General features: G+C 32.5%; 1 protein-coding gene and 1 long non-coding RNA gene across 2 annotated transcripts; one reads left to right on the forward strand and one right to left on the reverse strand.

The window, feature by feature from the left end:
- The first annotated feature begins 724 nt into the window (after window positions 1-724).
- On the forward strand, window positions 725-2,183 carry LOC138129673 (uncharacterized). The gene is made up of 3 exons (XR_011159333.1): window positions 725-1,122; window positions 1,175-1,437; window positions 1,494-2,183. It is a non-coding gene; the product is annotated as an uncharacterized lncRNA (long non-coding RNA).
- A 1,692-nt stretch (window positions 2,184-3,875) lies between these two features.
- On the reverse strand, window positions 3,876-22,718 carry LOC138129665 (uncharacterized). Its single transcript, XM_069045937.1, has 3 exons — window positions 22,704-22,718; window positions 5,894-5,962; window positions 3,876-5,806 (listed from the first exon to the last, which is right to left on the reverse strand). Exons 2-3 carry the CDS (start codon window positions 5,957-5,959, stop codon window positions 3,959-3,961), a joined length of 1,914 nt encoding a protein of 637 aa, XP_068902038.1. The 5' UTR covers window positions 5,960-5,962; window positions 22,704-22,718; the 3' UTR covers window positions 3,876-3,958.
- Between the last annotated feature and the right edge of the window lie 1,917 nt (window positions 22,719-24,635).

A 24,635-nucleotide genomic window follows, 5' to 3' on the forward strand; every position in this document is an offset into this window, starting at 1 on the left:
TGACAATTTAAGTGAGTTAACCTAGAAAACAAATCTTCGATTTCGGCAATATTTACAGAAGTTTATTGAAATTGTAAGCAATAGTTATCCCAGAATAAGTTGTAAAATGGGTTTTACCATTAAAGAGAAGGCATTTTTATTACATTATTTTCGAAAGAGGGTGAAACAAGAAAGTGAAGACTGGCCTTACTTTGTACCCCCTTACACTGAAGAATTTCAAGCCAGACAGACGTCCGAACCTGATGGTATTGGTTATCAACAAGTTTATCAATGTCTTAAAATTATAGTGCCTAATTTTAGCGAATCATAATCCATCATTAAGAAGAAGTCAGGTCAGTCCTTAGTTCAAATTTTGGAAATGATGCAAAATGTTCGACAAATTATCAAGGAACATCCCTCAACTTCCATAAGGCGTTTAAGACAGCAAGTTAAATTGAGTTATGGCAGTTATTGCAAAAATTTTGAAGGAGGATATTAATTTGTTTCCCTTGTGTGTTGCAAGAAATAAAACCCATACATTACCTTAAACAAATTTTCATCATAAATGAATTTTGGCAATCCATTTCACCTGACAGCTTCATAAGTGTTTTTGGAAAACATGAGGGGCGAGTTTGACTCTTTCTGGACCACAATGGAGAACATTTAGAGCAGTTTTTTTGAACTTATTTTTTGACCTTGGAGTAATTTAAATGTTTTAAACTGCTAGAAAAGATACGAGTAAGTTCTCAATTAACCAAAAATGAGAGAATAATAATTTTAGCACTTTTCTTACAGAAAACAACAAAACAAAGAATTATGAAAAATAATTACTTTTAAAATTTTGTAACCAAAGATTACGTGCCTTATGAAGGAATTTTATGTAACTGTGTGTTTTTTCCTTAATCAGTAATAAATAATAATTAATAATAACTTTCTTTTAAATCTATTATTCATGAATTACAAAAATTTATAAAGGCAATTAATAATAGATTTTTGAGAGGTAGGCAACCAACAAAACGAGTGTGCACAGCAAGTATATAAAAGTGTCTGATTAGTATACGACATACGTTTCGATAAAATAAAAGATGAGGTAGCACTCTTGATTTGGTTTCTTGTTGTTTCAAAGCTAGATAACTTCCAGTGGTATTACAAAGGTATTGTCTTATTGGTTTTTATAACCTCTCAAATATTTTAGAAGTAATTGCTAAAATGGTGTTCACACTTGAACAAAATAAGTTCCTTATGATGTCTTGTTACCGCAACACTGTTAACAGAGACGAGGAATGGACATACAGCGTTCAAGCTTGCAAAGAAAAATTTTTAGCCAAGTACCTGGACCAAAATGTTTTAGAAAAGTCCCTCACAGCTCACATACATCGAATTGTTAATCATTTTGTTACTATGGGTAGTGTTGAAGCTAGATAATTTTCGGTGGTGTTACAAAGGTATTGTCTTTAGGTATCTACTTTTATATTGAAAATCAGAATAATTTTATAACCTCTCAAATATTTTAGAAGTAATTGCTAAAATGGTCTTCACACTTGAACAAATTAAGTTCCTTATGATATTTTATTACCGCAACGGTGTTAAAAGAGATGAGAAATGGACATACAGCCTTCAAGCTTGCAAAGAAGAATTTTTAGCTAAGTACCTGCACCAAAATGTTTTAGAAAAGTGCCTCACGGCTCACATATATCGAATTTTTAATCATTTTGTTCCTACTGGTAGTGTTGAAAAGGGGAAATCGTCAGGTCATCCCAAGGTGATGGAAAATATACGAGATCATTTAGAAGCACATCCGAGAACTTACTAGACTGTCTCGTCAAATTGCAGTACTTACATGCCATAAAGTTGTTAGAGGAGAACTTGCATTTACATCCATACAACTGTACAATAGCTCCTCCGTAATGATCCTGAAAGCTGCATAAATTATTGTAATTGGTTTCAGAATAATCTGTTCACCTGACTTTTCTGTGTTCAGCTATGTGAAAAGTGAAGTGTATAAATAAGAAATTAATAATTTAAACGAGTTAATAGAAGAGATTACCATCTGCTGTCGTAACATCAAGAGAGTGAGAAGATATTCAGAGCAAAATGGAGGACACTTCGAACCATTCCTTTAATTTATATTGTTACTTTTTTTACTGAATCATTGATGTTATTCACCTTCTTAAGTGTTTAATAAATACATAATTTGTTGAGAGTGTTGAGACTTTTCAATAATGCATTTCATTGATTTATTTTTATTTAATTTGTCAAACTACGCAATAGGCAACCAGTAAAACCAGTTTGTTCTGGGGTTGCATATCGTGGATCAGGCTAATATTATCGATTTCTGGTGAAACAGTCGGCACACAATCAAAGCCTACTTGGATCCCACAATCATTTATAGACACTCTGTAGTTTCACAAGCGATTTACAAATATATATGGTTTGCTATACCTTTATCTTAAAACAAAAAAGATGTAGGGCCGCGAATACCAAACTGAATCACCCGGTATATCAATGCTTATCAGTAGTTTTTTTATTGTGAAAATATATACAGTGCATTTTTTTTAACTGTTGCCATAGGGAATTGCATGGTAAAACTTATACCCTCTGTTGATGAAAATATTCAAACCATTTTTGGAACAAAGTTGGAAGATTTTTTAAACTATCGGAAAGATTACAATTCAATATCCTAAACTGTTGAAAAAGTTGTGAAAAAAATATTTCTAGCGGGCCGGAATAATAGTACGTCGAGCGGCCGCCAGAATAGCGTCCCTGTCGGCTCAACCAGTACCTGACTATCTCCACTTTTGACACTTTCATTTAAAAAATAGCGAGGTCTCCTGGAGGCTATGATTAAATTAGCTTTTGGAAGGCAGAACATGTAAACATTTATTTATTAAAAAAAACAAACCGTTAACCAGAAATTATTAAAGGAAATGTTCAAAGTGTTTTCCTTCGACTGCTAGACAATGTCCCAAGCGATCTTGAAAATTTCTTCGCGTGTTATTCTCCACAGTTTCTGGTTGACCTCTTAGGCGTTTTTTTTAACTGTTGCCGTAGGGAATTTGACAAAAAACGTAGTAGGGGATATGGGAACAAAAATTAGGATTTATATTTTAATTTATTATTTATTTTAATCATAGCCTCGAGGAGATCTCGCTATTTATTTTTTAAATGAAAGTGACAAAAGTCAAAAGTGGAGATGGTCAGGTCTCAGGTGCTAGTTGAGCCGACAGGGACGCTATTCTGGCGGCCGCTCGACGTACTATTATTCCGGCGCGCTAGAAATATTTTTTCACAACTTTTTCGACAGTTTAGGATATTGAATTGTAATCTATCCGATGGTTTAAAAAATCTTCCAACTTTGTTCCAAAAATGGTTTGAATATTTCCATCAGAACAAAAGTTAACAGGCGGTACAAGTTTTACCATGCAATTCCCTATGGCAACAGTTAAAAAAAATGCACTGTATATCACTGTTAATGATAAAACAAAAGGAAAAATCCCAATTAAAGAAATATTTTAAAATTAAGCCTCCAACTTAAAAAAAGCAGTTGATTATATTTCTAATTTTTAGTTAAGAAAAATTAAAAATATTTAGAAATTAAAAATTACTTTGGTATCTTCGCTCTAAATTAATAAAAAAATAAACAAACCAAAAAAGAAAAAAACAAAAAAAATAATTCTATTTAAACCATAAAAATAAAAATTAATTATTCTAATGCGAACAAACCGAAAGATTCTTCTAAATCCATAAAATTCTCTTCACCCACTATCTATGATATTAAAAATAACCTTACCACCAACTAAAGGAACACCAGAAACTCCCAAAGTTGCCTAAAGCTAAATTCCCAACACAGACTCATGCAGTTCTATTGTGTTTTATTTAAATTTAAACGCTAAAAACACCATTATAATTATTTTATTCATTTAACAACGGTAATACAATGGCAATACAAATAAAAAAAGACGTCTGTGCCATCAACAGTCTATTCATCATGGCTGGTAACAGTTTCTGGAGTTGAACCGTCAATAGTGTAAGTCAGACTAACTTTCCCTTCTTTAGTCATATGCAAACCCATAAGAATTTTCTTTGTGACATTTTTGTAGTTGTCGAAGCTTGATTCATACTGTCGCTTTGTAATTTGAGAAAGAGCGGCCTCTGATGATTGGTCGGCAAATTTTAATTCCACAATCAAGCCAGCTTCATTCAAAATCATAAGCAAATCAAGATGAGGAGGTCTTCCTTTAGATTTTCTTTGGGAGATGCTTAGTTCACTGCGAACTATATAATCTTCAACATTATATGCCAAAACAAAGAGAATACAATGAAATTCGTCCTCGTTTTGGGGCATTATGGCTCCATCAAACAATTTAGAGACAGCCTTTGCATATTCTTTAAATACATTTTTGTCTTCTTTTGTTAGCACTGATTCTAATGCAGCCAAATAACCCTCAATATTTTCATTTAAAAGCTGGTGTTTCTTTGAAAACAATTCTACATCATAACATTTTTCCTCAAACAACGTCCTAATTTCTCTATTTGGAATCCCAATGGTGATTTTTTTATTATCAGTGCTAGTGCGTAAAACATTCAAGTATCCATTTTCGGTCAAAAATTGGAGGAAAAGATGTGCATCTGACATATGTATAGATTTAAGTTTTCGATGAACCAAGTTGATTAACGCAATTATGTTTTCTTTCGCAAATTTTTTAATGACCTTTATTTCGATCTCTGCTCCATCAATAAGATCTTCAATCAATTTACGAATGGGATTATATCCAAACAGATGTTTTAGGTAAGTGATGCTGCCCGAGTCAACCCAGTAATTGTCAAGGCATGGTTCCTTCATTCCGTGACTTCTTCTCAAATAGTTTAAAACTGAATAACAGCTATAAATGGCATAGTCCCCTTTATCTTTTGAAATCATTAATTTATAACCATTGTACCACTTTTTTACGTCCTCATTATTAAAAGGAGCAAATTCTTCTTTTTTAAACAGACTCTTCACTTCTGTATCTGTAAATCCAAAATAAGGAGAAAAGTCGGGGTCTCCTAAAAACCGAATATACTGGATGTTGTTCGCGTCGCCAGATAAAACTTCTGCGACGCGGACACAGGCGTTTATTAACCCTCTGTTGAGATGTTCGTTGTTTTTGAACGTACTGGACATGAGGCAACTGATAACATCGATGGTTTCGTCCAGCAAATCATTATTTGAAGTTGATTGCTTGACGATGATGTTCATGATAGGAGAATCGAATTCATCGATTAATACATAAACGAGTTTGTTATGGTACACATGTAAACAGCGAGATAAGAGCTTCAATCCGTCGATCACATCATCTCGACTTAAATTTTCAAAATTATTCCAATACTTCTCAAATAATTCAATAGGGCCCACCACCTTCAATTTCGTATCTGACCAAGAATATTTTCCATCAATCTCTTTTATAAGATACTGATGTTCATTAAATGTCCAGTAAATGAGCTTCTTTAATGAATGAAGGAGTTGATCTTCAGTTTTACCAGTGATATGTTTAAAGTCCACGTATATGACAGGATTCTCTTGGCAGTACTTATCAAAAAAAATCCTTTGCTCTTGCCACATTTTTAACTGATTGTCTTGGAAGAGTTTTTTGTTCCCTGTTAGGAATTCTTTCAACATGTCCATGTTTGTTGATTTCCCAAAGCGGCGAGGCGCCAAAGTTACTATCACTTTATCTGCTTGAAGAAAGGCTTTAATAAATAGCGTCTTATCCACAAAGGCGGCAGTATGTATAATTTCACTAAATGATTGTGTGGACAAACTACATATTTCCTCTGGTGATGTGCTCTGAAAAGATAAAAACATATATCACATAACTATGCAAGAACAGAAATGCTACATAAACAGGTATGAGACTACATTTATTAAACTTGCCTTTCTTTGTACCTCATATGCACTTCCTCCTTCCATTCTTGCTCGTTTTTCTAGATGATAACTCATCGGCTAGAAACAATAAGAATAATGTAAAACAATCTGGAGACCTCAATATAATACAAAATAGTTATTTATGATGTAAGTGTTAAAAGTGAGATTTTATTTTGTAAGTGAGGTAGATTGGGAAACGAGCGCAGCGAGTTGACCAACCCCACGAACAAAATAAAATCACTTTTAACACTCTCGTGTCAAAAATGGATTACTCCCTAGAATTCGAACTTTTAGGGAAATAACGTTTTTCATGTTGTGTGTAACTAGAATTTTCAAAAGTTATTTTGAATGCCTAAGGTTGGTTACTTTGAATTGAGAGATTAAATCCAAATAAATATGCCGCCAGTAACCAAAATTGATTGTGAAACGAAAAATCATCTATTACTCAGCAAGAAATTAGTCATTTGCAACTGTTACAATTAATTTGCTGTTACATTTTAGGGATATCTTTTGTTTGTCACCAGAAACCACATAGCCTCCAACCTAACCAAATTTATGGCAACCTAGTAACGAATATCCCTAAATCCTAGGGAGTAATCCATTTTTGACACGAGAATATTTAAGTTCAATGGACAACATTTTATTTTTTAACCGCCAGGTTTTTTTGTTTCAATAAAAAATATAGGTATAAAAAATACGAAACACGTGTTCTTTATTTTATTTTTCATTTTTTGTAAGTATTAATTTTTTATTTCAATTTTATATAATTTGAAAAAATAGGCAAATTAAAAAAAACCCAAGGAAATGTCAAAAAACGCGTTATTGTTTTTTAAATATGGCGTAGCCAAACTATACCTAATTTTTCCTATCGTTCGTATTTTTCAAATATGTAACTCGAAAATTAGTACATAATGACGTATTTGTAAACGCTCGCAGCTGACGTAATAGAACAAAATTCAAAAAAATTATATGACATAATTATAGAGGTATACTCTTTAATAAAAAAAAACCTCAGTAACGTTCAAACTTAATTTTTTTTATGAAAACGGTCGAATTTCGACCGCTGGGCGACCTCTAGTTATTTTAAATAAACAACAAAAGCAAGCATATCTTTTAGATATAGCTGTTCCAAATTCACACAATATAACACAGACATATAATACAAAAATTAATAAATATTTAGAACTCTCCGTTGCTATGAGAAATCTTTGGTGTTTAGAAAAAATTTCGATTTTACCATTTAAGTATAATTTCAGCAACAGGAATAGTACCGCAATCTCTTTTTAAAAATTTAAAAATTTTGGACTTAGAGAACACATTGGTGGTTGAAATTCAAAAAGGTATATTATTATACTCATGTCACATCGTGAGGAAATTCCTTAACATTGACACAGAACATAAAACACAAAAAAGTCAAAATGTGGAGGCGAGACGCCGGTAATTATGTTGATAAGCACTGCATTATTACTTGATAGTATTATCCGTAATAGTGTATGTACTCCGGCAAAATTGCCGTGCCGCCGGGTGGAGGTGGGATACGAAAAATACTATTATTTGTTGTATTTTTCATATTAGATAATGATAATCAACCTTGGTTTAAAGGTATAGATGTAGCAGAAATATTGGGTTATGAAAAATCAACAAATGTTATAAATGAAGACGTAGGTGTTGATTTTAAAAGAAAATCGATACAGTCTTGCTTTGTCAGATACTAAATATTCGAGTCTATACTCAATTTCATATAAATGTACATCTAAGCAAGCCATGAAAATCTGATTTTCTGTTGGTAGTAAAGTTAAAGCTAGTGACTTTGACTTTCAAAGTTGCTTGCTCTGCGCGAACCCGATTTGACTAATTTTTCAGTTTTTGTCCATTTTAACATTGCTGATTTTAAAAGCAATGTTACGTCTTTTTACTGATTAAATTAAAGTAATTCTTATTTGTTTTTGTCTTTGTATTTTTACCAAGTAAAGATTTATTGGACATGACCTTCATAAATGTGACTTTTGTAATGTAACTAAATTAAAGGTGCTTTTACAAATGCACAGCTCACTTGATGCACATTTATATGAAATCAATTATAAAGACCCTTCACAAGACGAAGTAGTATTTTTTGTATACATGGGTTCTTTTTCAGAAAAAGAAATATTAATCACAAATAACTTGTTAGAATTCGCCTTCGGCTCATGAGTGGACTATGTCCACGAATTTATGGGATTGTATATTAGAAAAAACGTAGTCGAAAAATATTTTTAGATATAATAGAAATAGATTATTATAAACATGAAAAAGTAAATTTATATGAATATATACAGAATGATATTAAAAAATAGGGATTCGCGCACAATTCATTCAAAGCGTTGGATATTATTAACTATTAAAAATTTTAAAGAATCAATAATGATGAATAACAATAAGGCAAAAAAAGTTTGGAAATATTATTTTCATTTGAAGAAGAGTTGGCAGACAGATATGAAAATTACGTTAACGAATATAATCTTTTAAAGCAATATAAAATTAATCCTAATTCATTAAACATATTTGATTTTATAAGTGAAAATAACTATAAAATTTATTTGAGTACGTGGTTTACCAATGTATTTAAATAATTTACCAATAGTTTCCGTTATTCGAAAAGAAAAATATAATAATAACAAATGATCTTTTATGCTTTGTACAATATGGAACTTACGTGATATTAAGAACGATTTAAAGAAAAATTTTAGGAAACTATAAAATAGAATACCAAATAATAAATTATAAGATTAAAAATGAATTATCATATTAAAAAAAAATAATAATAAAAGATAATATAAATGTTTCGCCAAATAATTTAAATATATAGGCTCTGCCATTTCTATTGAAACACCACGTGTTGGATTTTTCCTAACATTTAGCAATGTGTAACAGGTTCGGTTGGTTGTAAAACGGCTTGTAGTGAGAAATTTGAAATTTTGACATTTTCTGGTGTTTTCTAGTTCCTAAAACGTCAAAGCAAATCACTGTCAAAAAAAGTATGATAAATTGATAAATCAATGATCTAACTACACATTTAGCAATTATTTATCTCGTCGACGCATCGTGCATTCTTAATACATATATGTATATAATAATTTAATATAAATGTTCATAGAAATATAAAAATTTTACGCCTGCGAGTCCTATCACTGCAAATGCGAGTGAATGGTTTTTAGCGTGGTTATCTGTCGTGGTTAGTGTTCCTTGCTGGAAGGTGGAACGTAAAACCCAAGGGAAACTCAAAGAATTTTAATCAATGAACAAGGAAATTACAAAATCAAAGGATTGGCGCCAGTTTTGGAATCTTGAAGGAATTCGCCTCTCAGGTGTGATTGGATAATTCTGTAGACAACAATATCAGATATCTGGAAAAAGAAATTGGTATTATGGGGGTATGTGGGCAATGTGGGATAAGATTGTAAGGATTAAAAAAAAATCACGAGTTTGAGGAACTCAAAACACATAATTGAATGAATTGGGGAAAAGTTTAAGTAAAAAATTTTTGGTTTATTTCAATGTATTAAGTATTTTAATAAACTAGACTTGCTGAAATGTTTTTATTGAATTTTTCTTATAGTGAAACCACAGAGGATGAACGTAACTTACACGTAACCTCACTTTTCTGCTGTTAAAGTTAAATGAGTTATAATAATTAATAACAAATAAAACTGCACTGAAAGTTTAGCTGAAGAGATGAAAATCAAAGTTACAATTAACCAATTTAGAACAATAATTTAAGGTGTCCCCTCAAGGCGCATGTGCCAAGTGGCGTGTGATAAAAAGTGCGGGATTTAATTTTGATGTTATACCCAAGGATTGTAAACTATAAAGGATTGCTCATTCCCTATGTTCCCACGTTAGCGCTTCCCTTCTCACCGCACACACCGCTGTGACGTCAGCTACGGACCTCCGATCTCAGACGTCTTAACGCAGTCCGTTGAAAATCGTTTAAATTAATAAGATTAATTATTAATTTGAGTTGTTATATTCCTTTATCCATATTTTAAAACTGACTTTGTGTTTTTATCGTGTAAGTATGTTAATAAAACCACATTTGATTAAAAAAAAATAATTTAATTATAATTTTATTAGTACCTACGAAGAACATAACATAAACATTATGCCGGGTCGCAGATGCGCCGTGTTTAGTTGCAATAATAGTCGCGTTGTAACCAAACGAAAGGGAGAAACTGTAGTTTACCATGCTTTTCCTAAAGGAAATGATTTAGTTTCTTCAACTATTAAAAAAGAATGGATTCGACGTTGCGCAAGAGCTGATAAATGGAATCCCAACAACAGCCAAGTTTGTTCTGTGCACTTTACCTCCAATGATTACGAAAGGGATTTACAGAATGAACTTTTAGGTAAATAACAATGACATATTAAGAAAATGATTACAATTATTAAGTGTAATTTAGGTTTGCCAATAAGAAAAAAATTGAAGAAAACAGCTGTTCCAACAGTAAATTTACCCCATGCAAAGAAAAAAATGGACGATTCGCAACAAATAGAAAGAAGCGACAGACTTTTAAAGAGGCAGAGGCACAAAGAAGTTGAAACATTTTTAAATGTTAGTTTACCACAATCCTTAAGTTTACCATCCGATAGTAACTCCCAGGTTTCAACTTCACAAGTTTGTGATGAGGTCGGCTCTGAAGAAATAAAGTCCATTATGTCCGACGAAAAGTTGTCTCTTGAGCTTAAATATAATGAGTTACTGGAAAAATATAATGAACTTGAAACGCAACATCAGCTATTAAAGAACACTACTGGAAAGAAAATTAAGTTATTGAATGATCAATTACGCCATTATAGAAGTAAGTGTCAACAATTCTGTAAACAGGAAAAAGAAGAAACAAATGCTATGAAAAAATTCTTTACCAAAAACCAAATGGACTTGTTACTAAAGAGAAGAAAACGTGTTAATTGGACTTCAGAAGAAGCTGCTTCTGCCTTTACTCTGCGGTATTATAGTAAGAAGTCATATCTTTATGTTAAAAGTACATTGCAATTTCCCCTTCCTGGTTTATCTTCTCTAAGACGATGGGCTAGTAAACTGAAGATTACCAATGGTATTTTAACAAATATCTTGAAATTTATGCAATTAGCAGGAGAGTCAATGAATGACTTTGAAAAAACAGTTGTGCTATGTTTTGATGAAGTCAAAGTCAAGAATGTGTTGGAGTATGATGTAGGAAACGACAGAATTTTGGGTCCACATAATTACATGCAATGTGCTATGGCAAGAGGCTTATTTTCAAATTGGAAGCAGCCTATTTATCTTGATTTTGATAAAAAAATGACCCCGGATGTTTTGCTGACTATAATAGAAAAATTATTTGAAATTTCTTTTAATGTAGTGGCAATAGTAAGTGACTGTGGCAGTACAAACGTTGGATTATGGAAAAACTTGGGAATAACTACTAGCAATACATCTTTTAAGCATCCTATTTCCAACAACAACATATTTGTCTTTGCAGATGTTCCACACCTCTTAAAGTTAATAAGAAACTGGTTACTAGATACCGGCTTCCTATTAGAAGATGGAAGTTTGATAAACAAGAACCCATTGGAGGAATTGTTAAAATTAACAGACACGGAAGTCAATGTATGTTACAAACTTTCAAAAAAACATATCGAGTGTAGTGGACCTCAAAGACAAAATGTCCGTTTGGCTGTCGAGTTGCTATCAGAAACTACTGCAAAAGCTATTGGTCATTAGCATTACAAGCCAGGTGTAGACCCTCTTCTTGCTTTGAATGTAGCCAGCTTTATTAGCGACATAAACCTATGGTTTGATATATTTAACAGTTACGCACCTTATAATAAGTTATCAAACAAAAATGCTTTTGGAATTAACTTAGAAAGTCAGATGGCACATTTGGATAAAATCATCAAGTTAATAGAAAATATGAAACCTATTGGGAAAAAAAATATTCAAATATTTCAAAAGGGCATAATTATATCAACCAAATCATTAAAATCCCTTTTTAAATTAATGCAAGAACAATTGAACGCTACCTACTTATGCACACACCGGTTAAATCAAGATTGCTTGGAAAACTTTTTTTTCAAACTAAGAAGTAGAGGAGGTGCAGATGATCATCCTTCGCCGTTAAATGCTCTGTATCGAATTCGTATGATTATTTTGGGTAAAAACCCTGGAATTCTTAGTAGCCATGTGAATACTCAAGAAGTAGAACCTCAGGAATATTTATCGGCAAAAGTGTTTGAGCATGCCGAATTAACAGTGCCATTAAATCCTTCAGATAATTTGGCAGAAATTAGCTTATCCATATCTTCCTCTTCTTCAAATTCTTCTAATGACGGTCGTAACACAGAGACTACAAACGATGCTTTACAGTATATGGCTGGGTATATCGCAAAAAAATTTATCGATAAGTATCCCGATCTAGGCAATTACACCCATCAATTGCTTAGCGAACATCAACATAATTTACCCTCATGGGTAGAACACTTATCATATGGAGGATTAATAAAACCCACAAATTCGTGGCTTTTAAAAGTTAAAAAAATGAACAAGTATTTTCTTAAGTTCCATAGACCTGAACTTAAGAAAAAATACGCAGTTACGAAACAGCTGAGTAATTTTATTCATGCGAAGGAAAATATTTCTTTAGATTTAGTTCAAAGCTTTATTAAACTTAGAACAATCATTAAAATAAATTATGAAAATATTAAACAAGAGGAGAGAAAAATTACGCACAGAAAAAGAAAGATTGGGGCTACTGAAAGGAAGATTGCTAAGAAATTTAAAAAAATTATGTCCTAAGGTCCGTTTTTAATGTAAATTTAATAGATTGTAGGTATTAATTTTATAATTAAATTTATATAATTCAGTTTTTAATTCAATTCATATACCTACATATAAAAAATCCCATAAGCCGCTATGATTTTGTCACTTTGACAGCGGATAAAGTTTGCCTTAACTTTATCCGACACAAACATTACCTTACCTTTAGATCTCTGCCTTTAGTTCCTATGATGCAATCAGAATTGTACATTTAATAACTGTAGCTTTAGTACTAAATAAAACAAAGAAATCTACCTAAAATTAAAATTGTATTGCTAATTTATTAAATTGCATCGTCCAATTATACTTACTCGATGTTTCATTTAGTCAGGATAAATATTAATTTACAAAACACGATATTGCTTGAAAGCAATACGTTTTTGTTGCAAAAAAATGTTTATCCGACAAAATGAACATCTTGTGTAATAATTATTGTAGTCGATAAATCTATTTGTCCTAAATGTTATGATTTATGAAACTGTAATACGTGCAAAAGCCATAATACAATAGTGAGTCTACGGTTGCGAGATTTCAGAGGGCCGCTGCCTACGTCACGCCCGAGCACTTCCGATGGCGTACGATTCATTGAGCAATCCTCTTATGTTTAGAATCCTTGGTTATACCTACCTAAATGTTAACATTGTTAGCAAATATGTTAAATACGTTCTAAGCTGAAGACGCTGACGCTTTTTAGAATGATAGAAAAACACCTTTTTTAACTTACGGAAAAGATTTCTGAAATTTCAACACAAATTTTTCTGACTGACCACATTGGCTGACTTAAATGCAGTTTATCATATAATTTAATAAGAGTTCTCTTCATGTCAGCACCCGTAAGGACTCGTTTTTTTTTCTATTTTGCTCTATTTTCGCGAAAAAACAATAAATTCTTGATAATTATTGGGTTATAATTGAATGAAAGACGCGTTGAGTCAAATATGACATGACATGACATTCAACAAAAATCAAGATTGGCAATAATAGTCAAAAAATTACTAAACATATTTGCAGCGTTGCCAAACTGTCAATCAACAGGTGGTGTTTCAATAGAAATGGCAAAGCCTATAGCATAGATTTCATTGTGTGTTCATAATTTTAAATCCCTAATAATGAGATTTAATACAAAAAGGGGTCAAGATATTAGAGAATACTATATTACTTTAGAAGAAATATTTTATTCATATTTAATTAGTGATGGAAGTCCGGATTTTTATCAAAATGATAAAAATCAAAAATATGATATTTATCTGCTATGCCAAAAACGTTTTTAGCAGATAATTATCTCATTTATATTTCGCGCTAAAAGTTGTCTATTTTGTTACAAAACATAACCTCAAAAGTCAATGTTAAACCTAAAACGTACATAAAACGTCTCGCATTCGCGTTCGCGCCTTTGGCCATTTTATGCTAATTCGTGTATAAAAGTGTTAAATTATGCCACGACAAAGGTCGTTGATTTGGAACCACTTTCGGAGGCATCAGAGAGGTAGATACATATATGGTGACTGCAATTACTGCAAGAAAAGATTTATTAGTAATGCCAAGAGGATGCAGTTGCATATCAAATCCTGCACCAAAGCGCCCAAAGAATTAAGGGCTGGATTTGAAAATATGCCTAATGTGGTAAATATAGAAATATAATAATAAACTCATTCAGAATGACTTATTATAATTTATAATTTATTGTACCATAGGAAGAAGAGGGATTACTCAACTTAAGTACTGCAACGACACTTACAGTTAGTACTGGTAGTAGGGACACTTTAATTACTCCATCCACATCATATTCAGAAAAGAAATCTCAACGTTTGTTGAATTTTTTTGATTCAATTAACAACGAAGAAAGTTGTATTTCGAAGCGACTTTTTGCCAGAGCTGTTTATGCTGCTGGTTTGCCTTTTTCGGTGACAGAAAATGACCATATGAAAAAGTTTTTCAAGAAAATTCGTCCGTGCTTTCATTTGCCATCTAGGTACGAGTTGTCAGTGCCATATCTACAAAAGGAATATGAAATAATTCAAAAAAAAGTGCTGAAGAAAATTCGAGAGGCAGAATCATTGACCATATTAACAGATGGATGGACCGATGTGAATGGGATAGGCATAATGAATATAATGGTAGCAACTCCAATTCCATTGTTTTATCGTGCTGTTGATAGTGGGACAGAAGCTCACACTGGAGAATATATTTCAGAAATGCTAGGAGAAGTAATTGAAGAAGTTGGTGTTCCGAAAGTTGAAGCAGTGGTCACAGACAATGCATATAACATGAAAAGTGCTTGGGCAAAGTTAAAAAACAAATATCCGAATCTATTAACATATGGATGCATGGCTCATGGATTAAATTTGTTATTAAAAGATTTATTTAAAAAAATTACAACATTATCAAGATGTGCTGCCAAATCAAAAGACGTCATTAAATTTTTTTTAAATAAACAGTTGCCCAGACAAATTTTGAAAGAAGTTCAGTTAAAAGAAAACAACAAGGAAACAGCTCTAGTAGTAAGTGTGGATACTCGATGGGGCTCTACAGTTTTATCACTTTTAAGCCTTTTAAAAAATAAAGATTATTTGCAACAGACTGTTATGGACAAAAGAATTAAGAAGCAAATAGATCAGCAAACAAAGCGATATGTCTTAGATGAAGGAAATTTCTGGTGTATAATAGAAAAAGTTTGTAAGATGACTGAACCTCTGTTAAAAATGATAACACTTTTAGAAACAGATACACCATCAATGTCAAAAATCTTTCCTCTGCTTAAAAGCATTGAAACGAAGTTTTTGACCGAAAATGGAGATGAAAATGTTTTAACATTTTTAAATAAAGCTGACCAAAAAAAGACTATCGGTATATTCAATGAAAGAAAAAGTTTCTTTTACCATGAAGTACAATTAGCTGCATATTTACTAGACCCAAAGGAAAAAGGATTGAATTTAAATGAAGATGAAAATGAAACCGCGTTAAATTTTATAGTAGATTTTGCAGTTAATCATAAGTATAAAGTGGATAAAGTTTTACAAGAAATCACTGAATATAAAAGTAAGTCTGGAAGTTGGGGAAATATCAATATTTGGAATGCTGCAGAAGTTAGTGAACCTCTAACATGGTGGAGAGCATTTTTTGATACTAAAGAGTTGACAAAAGTTGCAACACGTATATTGAGTCTTCCTTCCACTTCAGCTAGTTGCGTGAGAAATTTCAAAACCTTCGCCAATATAAAAACAAAAAAAAGAGAACCGGTTAACAATTGAACGAACAAATAAACTTGTGTTTGTGAAGCACAATCTGAAGTTACTTTCGAATGAGTATGAAGAGATAGAGTTGGAAGCTGAAGCCAGTGAAATTAGTGAAGAAGGTTCAATCAAAGCTAGTGAAATTAGTGGTGAAGATTCCAGTGTTGGAGATGAAGATATTTATGGTGAAGTGGAACTGTCTGAAGATGATAATTCTGACGCTATTGAAGTTGATGAAGATGTAGTTGTTGGAGATGTTGATTTTACTGAAGTAGGGGAAACTGAACAGAGCGAAGGACGAGCTGAAGGGCTTTCTGGAGAGAAAAAGATTGCAATGAATGATACTGAAGTTTTTGAATACTTAATTTACGATAACACTATTGAGAATTTTGAAGACTGAGAAATGTGTTTAATTACTTTAATCTAAAGAATTTATTTTGATTTTTACTTTTTTTTAGAATCTTTATTTTTTGTTATGTTGAATATGAGTTTACTTTTTGTTCCCAAGTGTTTTTTTATTTTGTTGTTTGTTTACAGAATATAAAATATAATTATTATAAAAGTGTGTTAAATTTCAGGTATTGAACACTATTTCTTGTTATGAAGTTTAAACAATTTAAAACATGCATGTTTTTGGTATGAAAATGTTCCTAAAGGAAATAGTCCAGTCAATAGGGAGTTTTACCTTGCAAAAGGTACAGAAAAGTTTATACTTGGCAGGTATCTTCTATCAGGCATATTATTAATATTGTTGAGTTTGCGACCTTGGGGGGTTGCCGCTCGCCCCGCCATACTGGAGAATAGGGGTGGAAAATCACATTTCTGCGATTATTTCATTATCCGTTTATACGTCTATCTAAGTTATTATAAAAAATGTAGAACGTACAATTCTCTACATTTTTTGTTCTTTATGTTTTTCTGTCAGATCAATAGTTTCGTAGTTACAGCGTGTAGAAATCGAGAATTTCTACTATTTTTGTACTTTTTATTTTTTTCCACACCACCACAGAGGTAGAGCAATAGGGTCCGTTTTTTTTTTACGTAGTGTCCCCAGTGGGCATAGTCCACGAGGCAGTAGAAGTTTACTGTTTTACTCTTTTTGATCTCTTTGTAACGTAGACGGATCCAAATGATCTGGATCGATCGGTATAGATGAGCTGAATTCATCAGAGTTTATGAATTTGGGAATTCCTCTTGTTCCTCAGGGTCATCATCATCATCATCAAGATCATCTGGCGTCAGACTTGTCCGTCAGACTTGTATAGACAGAACCTGGATTCACCGAAGGCCAAAACTCTGCGCCAATCTTGTTCGACCCAATTGACATGTTCTAATGCAAAGTTTAAACGGGCCCTCCGAAGAGCTGCAGTTAACTTGGATCCAGTGGCTGGTCTTCTCGGACTCGGATGTATCTGATCCTCCTTTAGTCATTTTCTAACAGTATTTTCACCCAGGCGGAGTGCATATTGTCTAACATGCGATCTTGAAGTCGGAGAGCAGTGAGAAACCCTTCTCTAATGCTTATTAACCTTAAGTATCGGTCCTGGTGAGGTGTTGTGATCCGTTTTCGGCCTTGTCCCCGCCTCCTTGTGTGCCGTCCAGTCTCCCTATGTCTTCTTAGAACTTTAGATACCGTAGATTGGTTCATACCAAAGTGATATGCTATAGTCCTCCGACTCTCTTAATTCTGAGCTAACAAAATCACTCGCACGGACTTTTTAAATGCGAAGTTGTTCCTAACATCACCCATGTTAAAAGTAAATGAAGACTGATGTCAATAGGCGAAACAAATGACCGATGGTGGCGCTGCAATCGTGACAAATATGGCCGTCGTAAGAAGTACATTACGTTATTTCGTTTCTGTTTTTGTTATTGTGTACGATGGTGTACCTTAGTTTTGAGGATGTTTTTTCTTATTTGGAGGCAGTATCCTCATCTCAGTGTGTTGGGAAAGGGCCGAGAGTCTTAAAAAGTGTCACCAGAGTGGTTTTATTTGCTCTGTGCCTGAAAACTTAAGCATCCATGCTTTATGTCTATCAACTTTTTCTTTTAATCCAAATCTGTTAAAATGTAGGTACCAATTTAATGAAAAACTACGGAAGATTAAACATTCATATTGAATGAACTTTTGAGGTTATAGATTTACTTGTTAGTTATTAGCCGTTGACGATTGTTTTAAATACGCAGCAGGCCAAGATATTTTTTTGTTAGATTGCAGTCAGGTCCTGTCATATACTACGTGACAAAGAAAGGTAAACACCCAGTACTTATAGTTTTATTTCAATAAGCTTTTGCGGGCAAATGTGTTTTGGGTCAGATAAGAATAAATAACTATTTTGAACCAAATAAAGGCACAAAGGGACCAGAAAATCATAGTTTGGATTGAATATTTTCCATATAAGTACAGTTTTAAAGTAATTTCAAATGACTAATGCCATAAAAGTGCTGTTGCAAAGGCAAAGTGGTTTTTTGCAACTTGAATTAACTTTAGTAAATAGTAAACAGACATGTAACAACCACGAGGTATACTTCACAAAGTAATTCAACCAGGTTCCGCCAGAGGTCACTTTAGAACATTTCGTTCGCCTATACCATTGCCATCTAGAACACAAAGCCTTAAGGCAGCAATTGTTTTTGATCGTGACGTCACAGTAAAGGCTTCATCGAAAAACGCATTAAACCTCCAGAATTTAATAAAAACAGTAAAAATTTTGGTTAGAACTCTTTTTTTTTAGTAGAACGATGTGTTTAGGCTTTACAATTACTGCCTCGTGGAGTTAAATGCCATTAATGACGCGAAAATTGTCATTGACAAGTGAGGTTAAGTTTGTGTATTTATTGTTTTTTCGTAATTTTTACTTTGTGAATCATTTAAATAACACCAAATCACAACAAATGCTTCATACATCTTAATTATACCGGGTGTAGAATTGGTTTACGAGACATAGGATTTTACATGTAAAAATAAGGAGATCCAATTATTGGCTCCCCTAATAATTTTATGGCAAAATGGTTAAAATGAAAGTTAGAGAGAATTAAAAGTACTGTCTAATTTCACTCTTTGTTTTTTTCTAACATCTTGTGGTACTGAAAGAAAAGCAAGAAAGGAATTAAGACAAAAATACTAAAAAGCAGTACTAGCAATGAAATTTTACTTCTAAAATTATTTGTCGGGTGGTTTTACTATTATTTAATTTTCTTTTGATCTGCCCTTCAAATGAACTCGTACAGGACTACAGGACGAATGAAAAGGTATCTTCCATTAAATGTTCAAACTTCTCTCAAATTCTTCCAATTGTTTCTATGGCTGAAATTGGTCGTTCTGGGAAACCTGAAGCAAATGTTGCTTGGAAGTTTCGTAAAGAAGATCCTCCATAATACCATTTAAAGAAATAAATAAAATTTCATGCCTAGAAGTACTTTTTAGTATTTTTGTGTTAACTCTTTTCTTGCCTTTGTTTCAGTACCACAAGATGATAGAATAAAACTAAGATTGAAATTTTAACCATTTTGCCATAAAATTGTTAGGGGAGCCAATAATTGAAACTCTTTATTTTTACATGTAAAATCCTATGTCTCGTAAACCAATTCTACACCCGGTATGTGTAGCAAATATAGTTTCAACTAAATTGCCCTTACAACGACTTGTAATCACGAAAATGTTGATAGGGTATAAAAAATACTTCCCAGGTTTCAACGTCTCTTGCGACGTTCGATGAACAGTAAATACCCTGGTATCAACTGAAACTATTATATACACTTGCCACCAAGCTTTTGCTTATCTCACAATTTTCCATAAGAATGATTAAAACACCGTATTTGATACTTTCTGAAAATGTAAACAAATGTCAAATTTTGACGTTTGGCCTTCCTCGTGACGTCACACGCTGTCTGGCTTAAGGCCTGGAGTTCGAGATGGCAATGCCTATACTGATTCAATTTTTCAACTGTTACTAAAAAATTATTTTCGAGTAAATTTAAAAATTGAGCAAAAACCATATTTTTGCTCATTTTTGTACACAGTGGCTGGAAATTTAATTTACTCTTGTAGAATGATCTATGTTTTTCCTCTATTTTCAGTGTGTATAACAATTTTTTGCTTTAAAGTAAAACTTTTCAAAAAAACCGTAAAAATACAAGTGATGCGTTAATTTTGGTGGTCAGTGTAGTTTTATAGCAAAGAATCGGTAATAAACAATATTTTTAGTCCGCATAAATCCAATTGTGGTAAAGAGATGTTTTTACGATAGTAATTTAATCGATGATGACAACGTAAACAGAGAGCTCGTTGATACCCTAAGCAAAACAAATTGTCCTTAAAAAAAAAATCAACTTTTTTTAGTCGTGCTCGAGGTCATTTGTATAAAATCACCAACAGAGCTATTTGGCAAATTATTTTTAAATAACGTTATTACAAACTTGTCATTATTAGTTCTGTGATTGAAGCTCTAAATTAATTACACTATTTATTATGGCTCCAAAAATTAAAAAAAAAAACACACAAGCGGCATCACAGCATGAAAATTTAACCGACAACACTGTTTAGTAATTTTTCTAGTGACAAATATGTCACTTCAAAAAAAGAAGGTAAAATGAATTATGATTTCAGTTGACTTGTCTGGTTTGAGTTTACAAAATAATTTAAGAAAAAAATTATTTAATTTGAGAAACACTGGACTATAAAATTTGCAAATACAAATGATGCACACAGTCAATACCAACCTAAACCATTAAATAATTTTTGGGGATTTTTTTGTTTTCACCAACATAATTCAACAGGTGGTGGTTTTTTAATTTTTGGAGCTATTATACATATGTATCTATTAATTTTTTAGAATGCAACTAACTGTGAGAGATTTATTTTCTATCCTAGCTACTTATACTGTCAAAATACTGTTAACTTTACTGTTAAGTTGAGTTTAATAAATTGGTAATCTGAAATAGTTTTATGAAATAAGCTGAGTATGTTTTGTGTGGCTATGATAATCACATATATACCAGTGTAATTTCTTCTTTTTGGAGGAGAAATCTAGTGAGTAATTACTAGATGACAAGTGCGAAGTCGAATAATATAATGTATTCCAACTTTAAAAAAACGATGCTTGGCCATGACAATCTGACAGATTTCATCCTGTATATCTGAATAAAAGTTTGGTTAGGAATTTTGAAAATTTTGAAGTCACAGTGTTGCCATACTCATGTTCCGCTATTTTGCAAAACTGTGTTAAAAGAAATTAATAAAGAACCAAGCATTTTTTATTAAAAATAGCAATTGAAAAAAAAAAATCAAAAAGTACACATCTGGTGGAGGCTTTAGTCATTGAATGAGTTTCAAGAACGCTTTCTTTAGTTTAACAAGCAGAAAACGGATAAGTTTTTCTCCAAAATGGAATCACTTTTTTTAAAAGACATCTAAACTTTAACCTCCTTCACTATTTCATCTTCATCATTAGATTCCGAATCATCTTCTACTGTAGCTGTAGCTTCAACTGTAGCTTTGAAATTTTGACGTGTTTTTGTTCACAAAGAACTTTTCTATTATTAACAATTTTGTGTTTAAAAACCCTATTGATTTTAATACTTTATACAGAAGTATAAAGTAGTTCGGTCCCCTGTAAATTCTAATAAATTCTTCGCTGTTTCCAGTAGAGTGTCTAAAGAAAAAAACTCGTTTTTGCTGTTTAGCGCACGAATAATTTCGGTCAGATCTCTTTTAAAAAAATCATTCCACTTTTCTGATTTTCCTCTTTTTGTAGTCTTAGTATCCGCCAGACTCTTTTTTGTAATTATGCAATATATAACAGATCTTCCCACCTATAAATACAGTTTAGGATTTAATCGAATACAAATTCATTGTTCTCACATTAAAGATGTCCATCACTCTATTAAAAATCGCATCGTTAGATCGGGCCTATCTCGTTTAAAATGTGTGTAGCACTTCAACACACTACGTTGTCTCGAAAGACACAACTTTTGACATTATGCACTTGTAGTAAACTCTTCAAATTATTAGTTTGTGTTGTTTAATTTAAAATACATTAGAAAAACGTCAAAATGACATTTATTGATATCTTTTTGTTTTAGAACATAGCATTTCAAATTTAGTGAAAAAAGGTTCACAACCAAAATGAAATGAAATATAACTACTACTTTCCTCAGTACTGCCAATTTAACAAAATTAAAGCATGGCAACCTATCGTTTTTTTAAAGATGGAATAGATTATAAACTATTTTATAAATTGAATATGGGTTATGCCCTTTTTCCGATAAATGAGATTATTCTCTTACTTCTAAGTATAAAAAATAGCTGCAGCCAAGTGTTGTGTGATTTGGACAACTTTTCTGGATTATGAAACTAGCAAACTAACGGAAACAACTTACAGTACGAGTCAGCTTTAAGTTGATATTTCCTGTGAGATATTAAAAAACCTTTACAAAAACATAAATTCAGAAAATTGCCTAACCTATAATTAATTTTAGGTTCAATTCAACACATGTTACAACTTGACAGTGATAGTATACCTAATAAACATAATTATTCTATTAATTACTATTGTTTTGGACGTGAAAGCAACGTTTTTCTTTTACGACATTGGAAAACGATAACAATGTACCACGTGGCTGTTCAGTTATTTCCGTCGTCTGCGTTATTTCATTTACTTTAATTTTCGACAAAACCGTTGAAAATGAACGGAAAGCAGACGAATTATATTTTACTTATAACATTTAATTAATATCAAGACATATTACTTACCCCCTAAAAACAATTTGATGGTCAACGCAACGGAAAACGGAACCATAGACAAAATAAAGTATATATAGAACGCAAAGTTGGTGTATTAATTGTGTCCTGGGTTTGCGTCTTGGCTTGTGCGCACCGTCCACAGGCCGGAAGAGGACGCTGAAGTTGTTGCTTGTTGCTGCCAAACATTGCCAAATTACCCGGTTTTTAAAAAACAAATAACATTACAAAAATTATAAATGTCAATCAATTTAATTGTCAATTGACTTGAATTGAATGTGAATTTACCATGAAGCGTTACAGCATTAAAAAGTGTTACAGGTCTGTTAGCACTACGTGCCATAGACTTCCAAATTCATTGAAATATGGGAACTGCTTTAAAGAGTAGCTGAAGTGGAAGACAATTTATTATCTGATGGAGTGTGGAGTGAAAGTGTATAATAACCACACGGTTTGTGAATTACATTTTGAAAAATCCGACTGTGGCACCAATTAACACACTTCTAAATAATGCTGTACTTGTCTAGTTTGCTCCTGCCTAATGGTAAACTCCGTCCAGCGAGAGATTGGGAGAGTTTAAATTGTAGGCTTGTAACCCAACACTACAAAATCAACTAGAATACAATATAAAAAAATTTAATAAAATTAATTATTGTGGTGGTACCTTTGAAATAATTTCGCGGGCATTGTAATCCTACGCCAATTTATGCTGTCACAGCAAATTGTCAAATTTCAGCTGTTGTCGTTGCCTCTGTCATTTTGAATCGTCAACACCGTGTGTGGTTTATTTGCTCTTTCGTCTTCAAGTGAGGTATTTTGTTATGTTTAAAACTTCTTAATTATCTGGGATAAGTTAGTTTGTTCGTTTGTATTGACTAAGTTCTTGTCAGCATTTCCATGTTTATCGATGACGGCTCGCGTATAAAACCAGGCACTACGTGACGCCCGAGAACTGAGGAAAACGCGGAACAGGAGACCGGGACGCAAGGCGTCATTCGATGACCAACCTCGAAGGGTACCACTCATAGTTCCAGAGTTGGATGTTTAAGTTACGAAAGGACAATAAATCTTCATTCAGTTCCTATTTTCTTTTTTTACTCTGACATTCTGTATTGTTAACCCCCTGAGTAGTGTGTGTTTTGTTCGTTGTTTCCTGCTTAACTGTTTTTTTTTTGTGGTGTTTAAACTTTCTTAGTCTTTAAGATTAGTTAGTTTGTTGTTTTAGTTTGTTTCTGTTCAATAAGTTCCCTATTGTTTACCTCCGAGTGCCTTTTTTAAGTGACATTCCTATTTTTAAACATGAATCCCTTTAGTGATATCACGAACAATATCCAGACTGATGCAAAGGTATGAACATAATATTTTAAATTTAATTATATTGCTTTAAAACTGTTTTGTAGGCAACCCGAAGCTATTTAACTGTAGCTGGCAACCCAGCAGCGCAGAGGATGTTTTAGGTTGTTTTTCATACCTTATAACACAAAATACATAGTATTATATCATAATTTTAATGACATCATTTTGATTAGGTCAGATTAGTCAAGGGTTAAAAGTATTTTTCTTAAAGATCACTGCGAGATGCTTAGGAGTTAGCAAAAACACGGTGTCAAAGTATAAAGATGGTCCAACTGAAACATCATCAAGAAAGTTGACGAGGCAGCGTCCCAGAAGAGCCACAGCAGACTTGCATTGCAATGTTAAGCAAGAAGTTCGTCTTGTTCTCTATGATGTGGTGCAGAGCAGTAAGAAAAGGATTCTGTACTCTAAAGCTAGTTTTTTTCATTGAAATTTGTTTTGTCAGAATGATGTTTTGTAATTTTTTTTTAGATTGTTATGGGTCTTTTGTTCATATGAATAATGGTGTAGTTTAATTGTGTCATTTTCTGTTGTAGAGAAGCCTGTAACTTTAAACAGTCTTGGTGCAGAGTTGGCCAACAAATATAT

This window comes from Tenebrio molitor, chromosome 4 (genome assembly GCF_963966145.1).
Source record: "Tenebrio molitor chromosome 4, icTenMoli1.1, whole genome shotgun sequence".
NCBI lineage: Eukaryota > Metazoa > Arthropoda > Insecta > Coleoptera > Tenebrionidae > Tenebrio > Tenebrio molitor.

Coding starts and splice junctions, on each gene's coding strand:
- LOC138129665 (XM_069045937.1), bottom strand. CDS start 5,959: ATGAGTTATCATCTAGAAAAACGAGCAAGAATGGAAGGAGGAAGTGCA. Junction 5,807..5,893: donor CATATGAGGTACAAAGAAAG/GCAAGTTTAATA, acceptor TTATCTTTTCAG/AGCACATCACCAGAGGAAAT.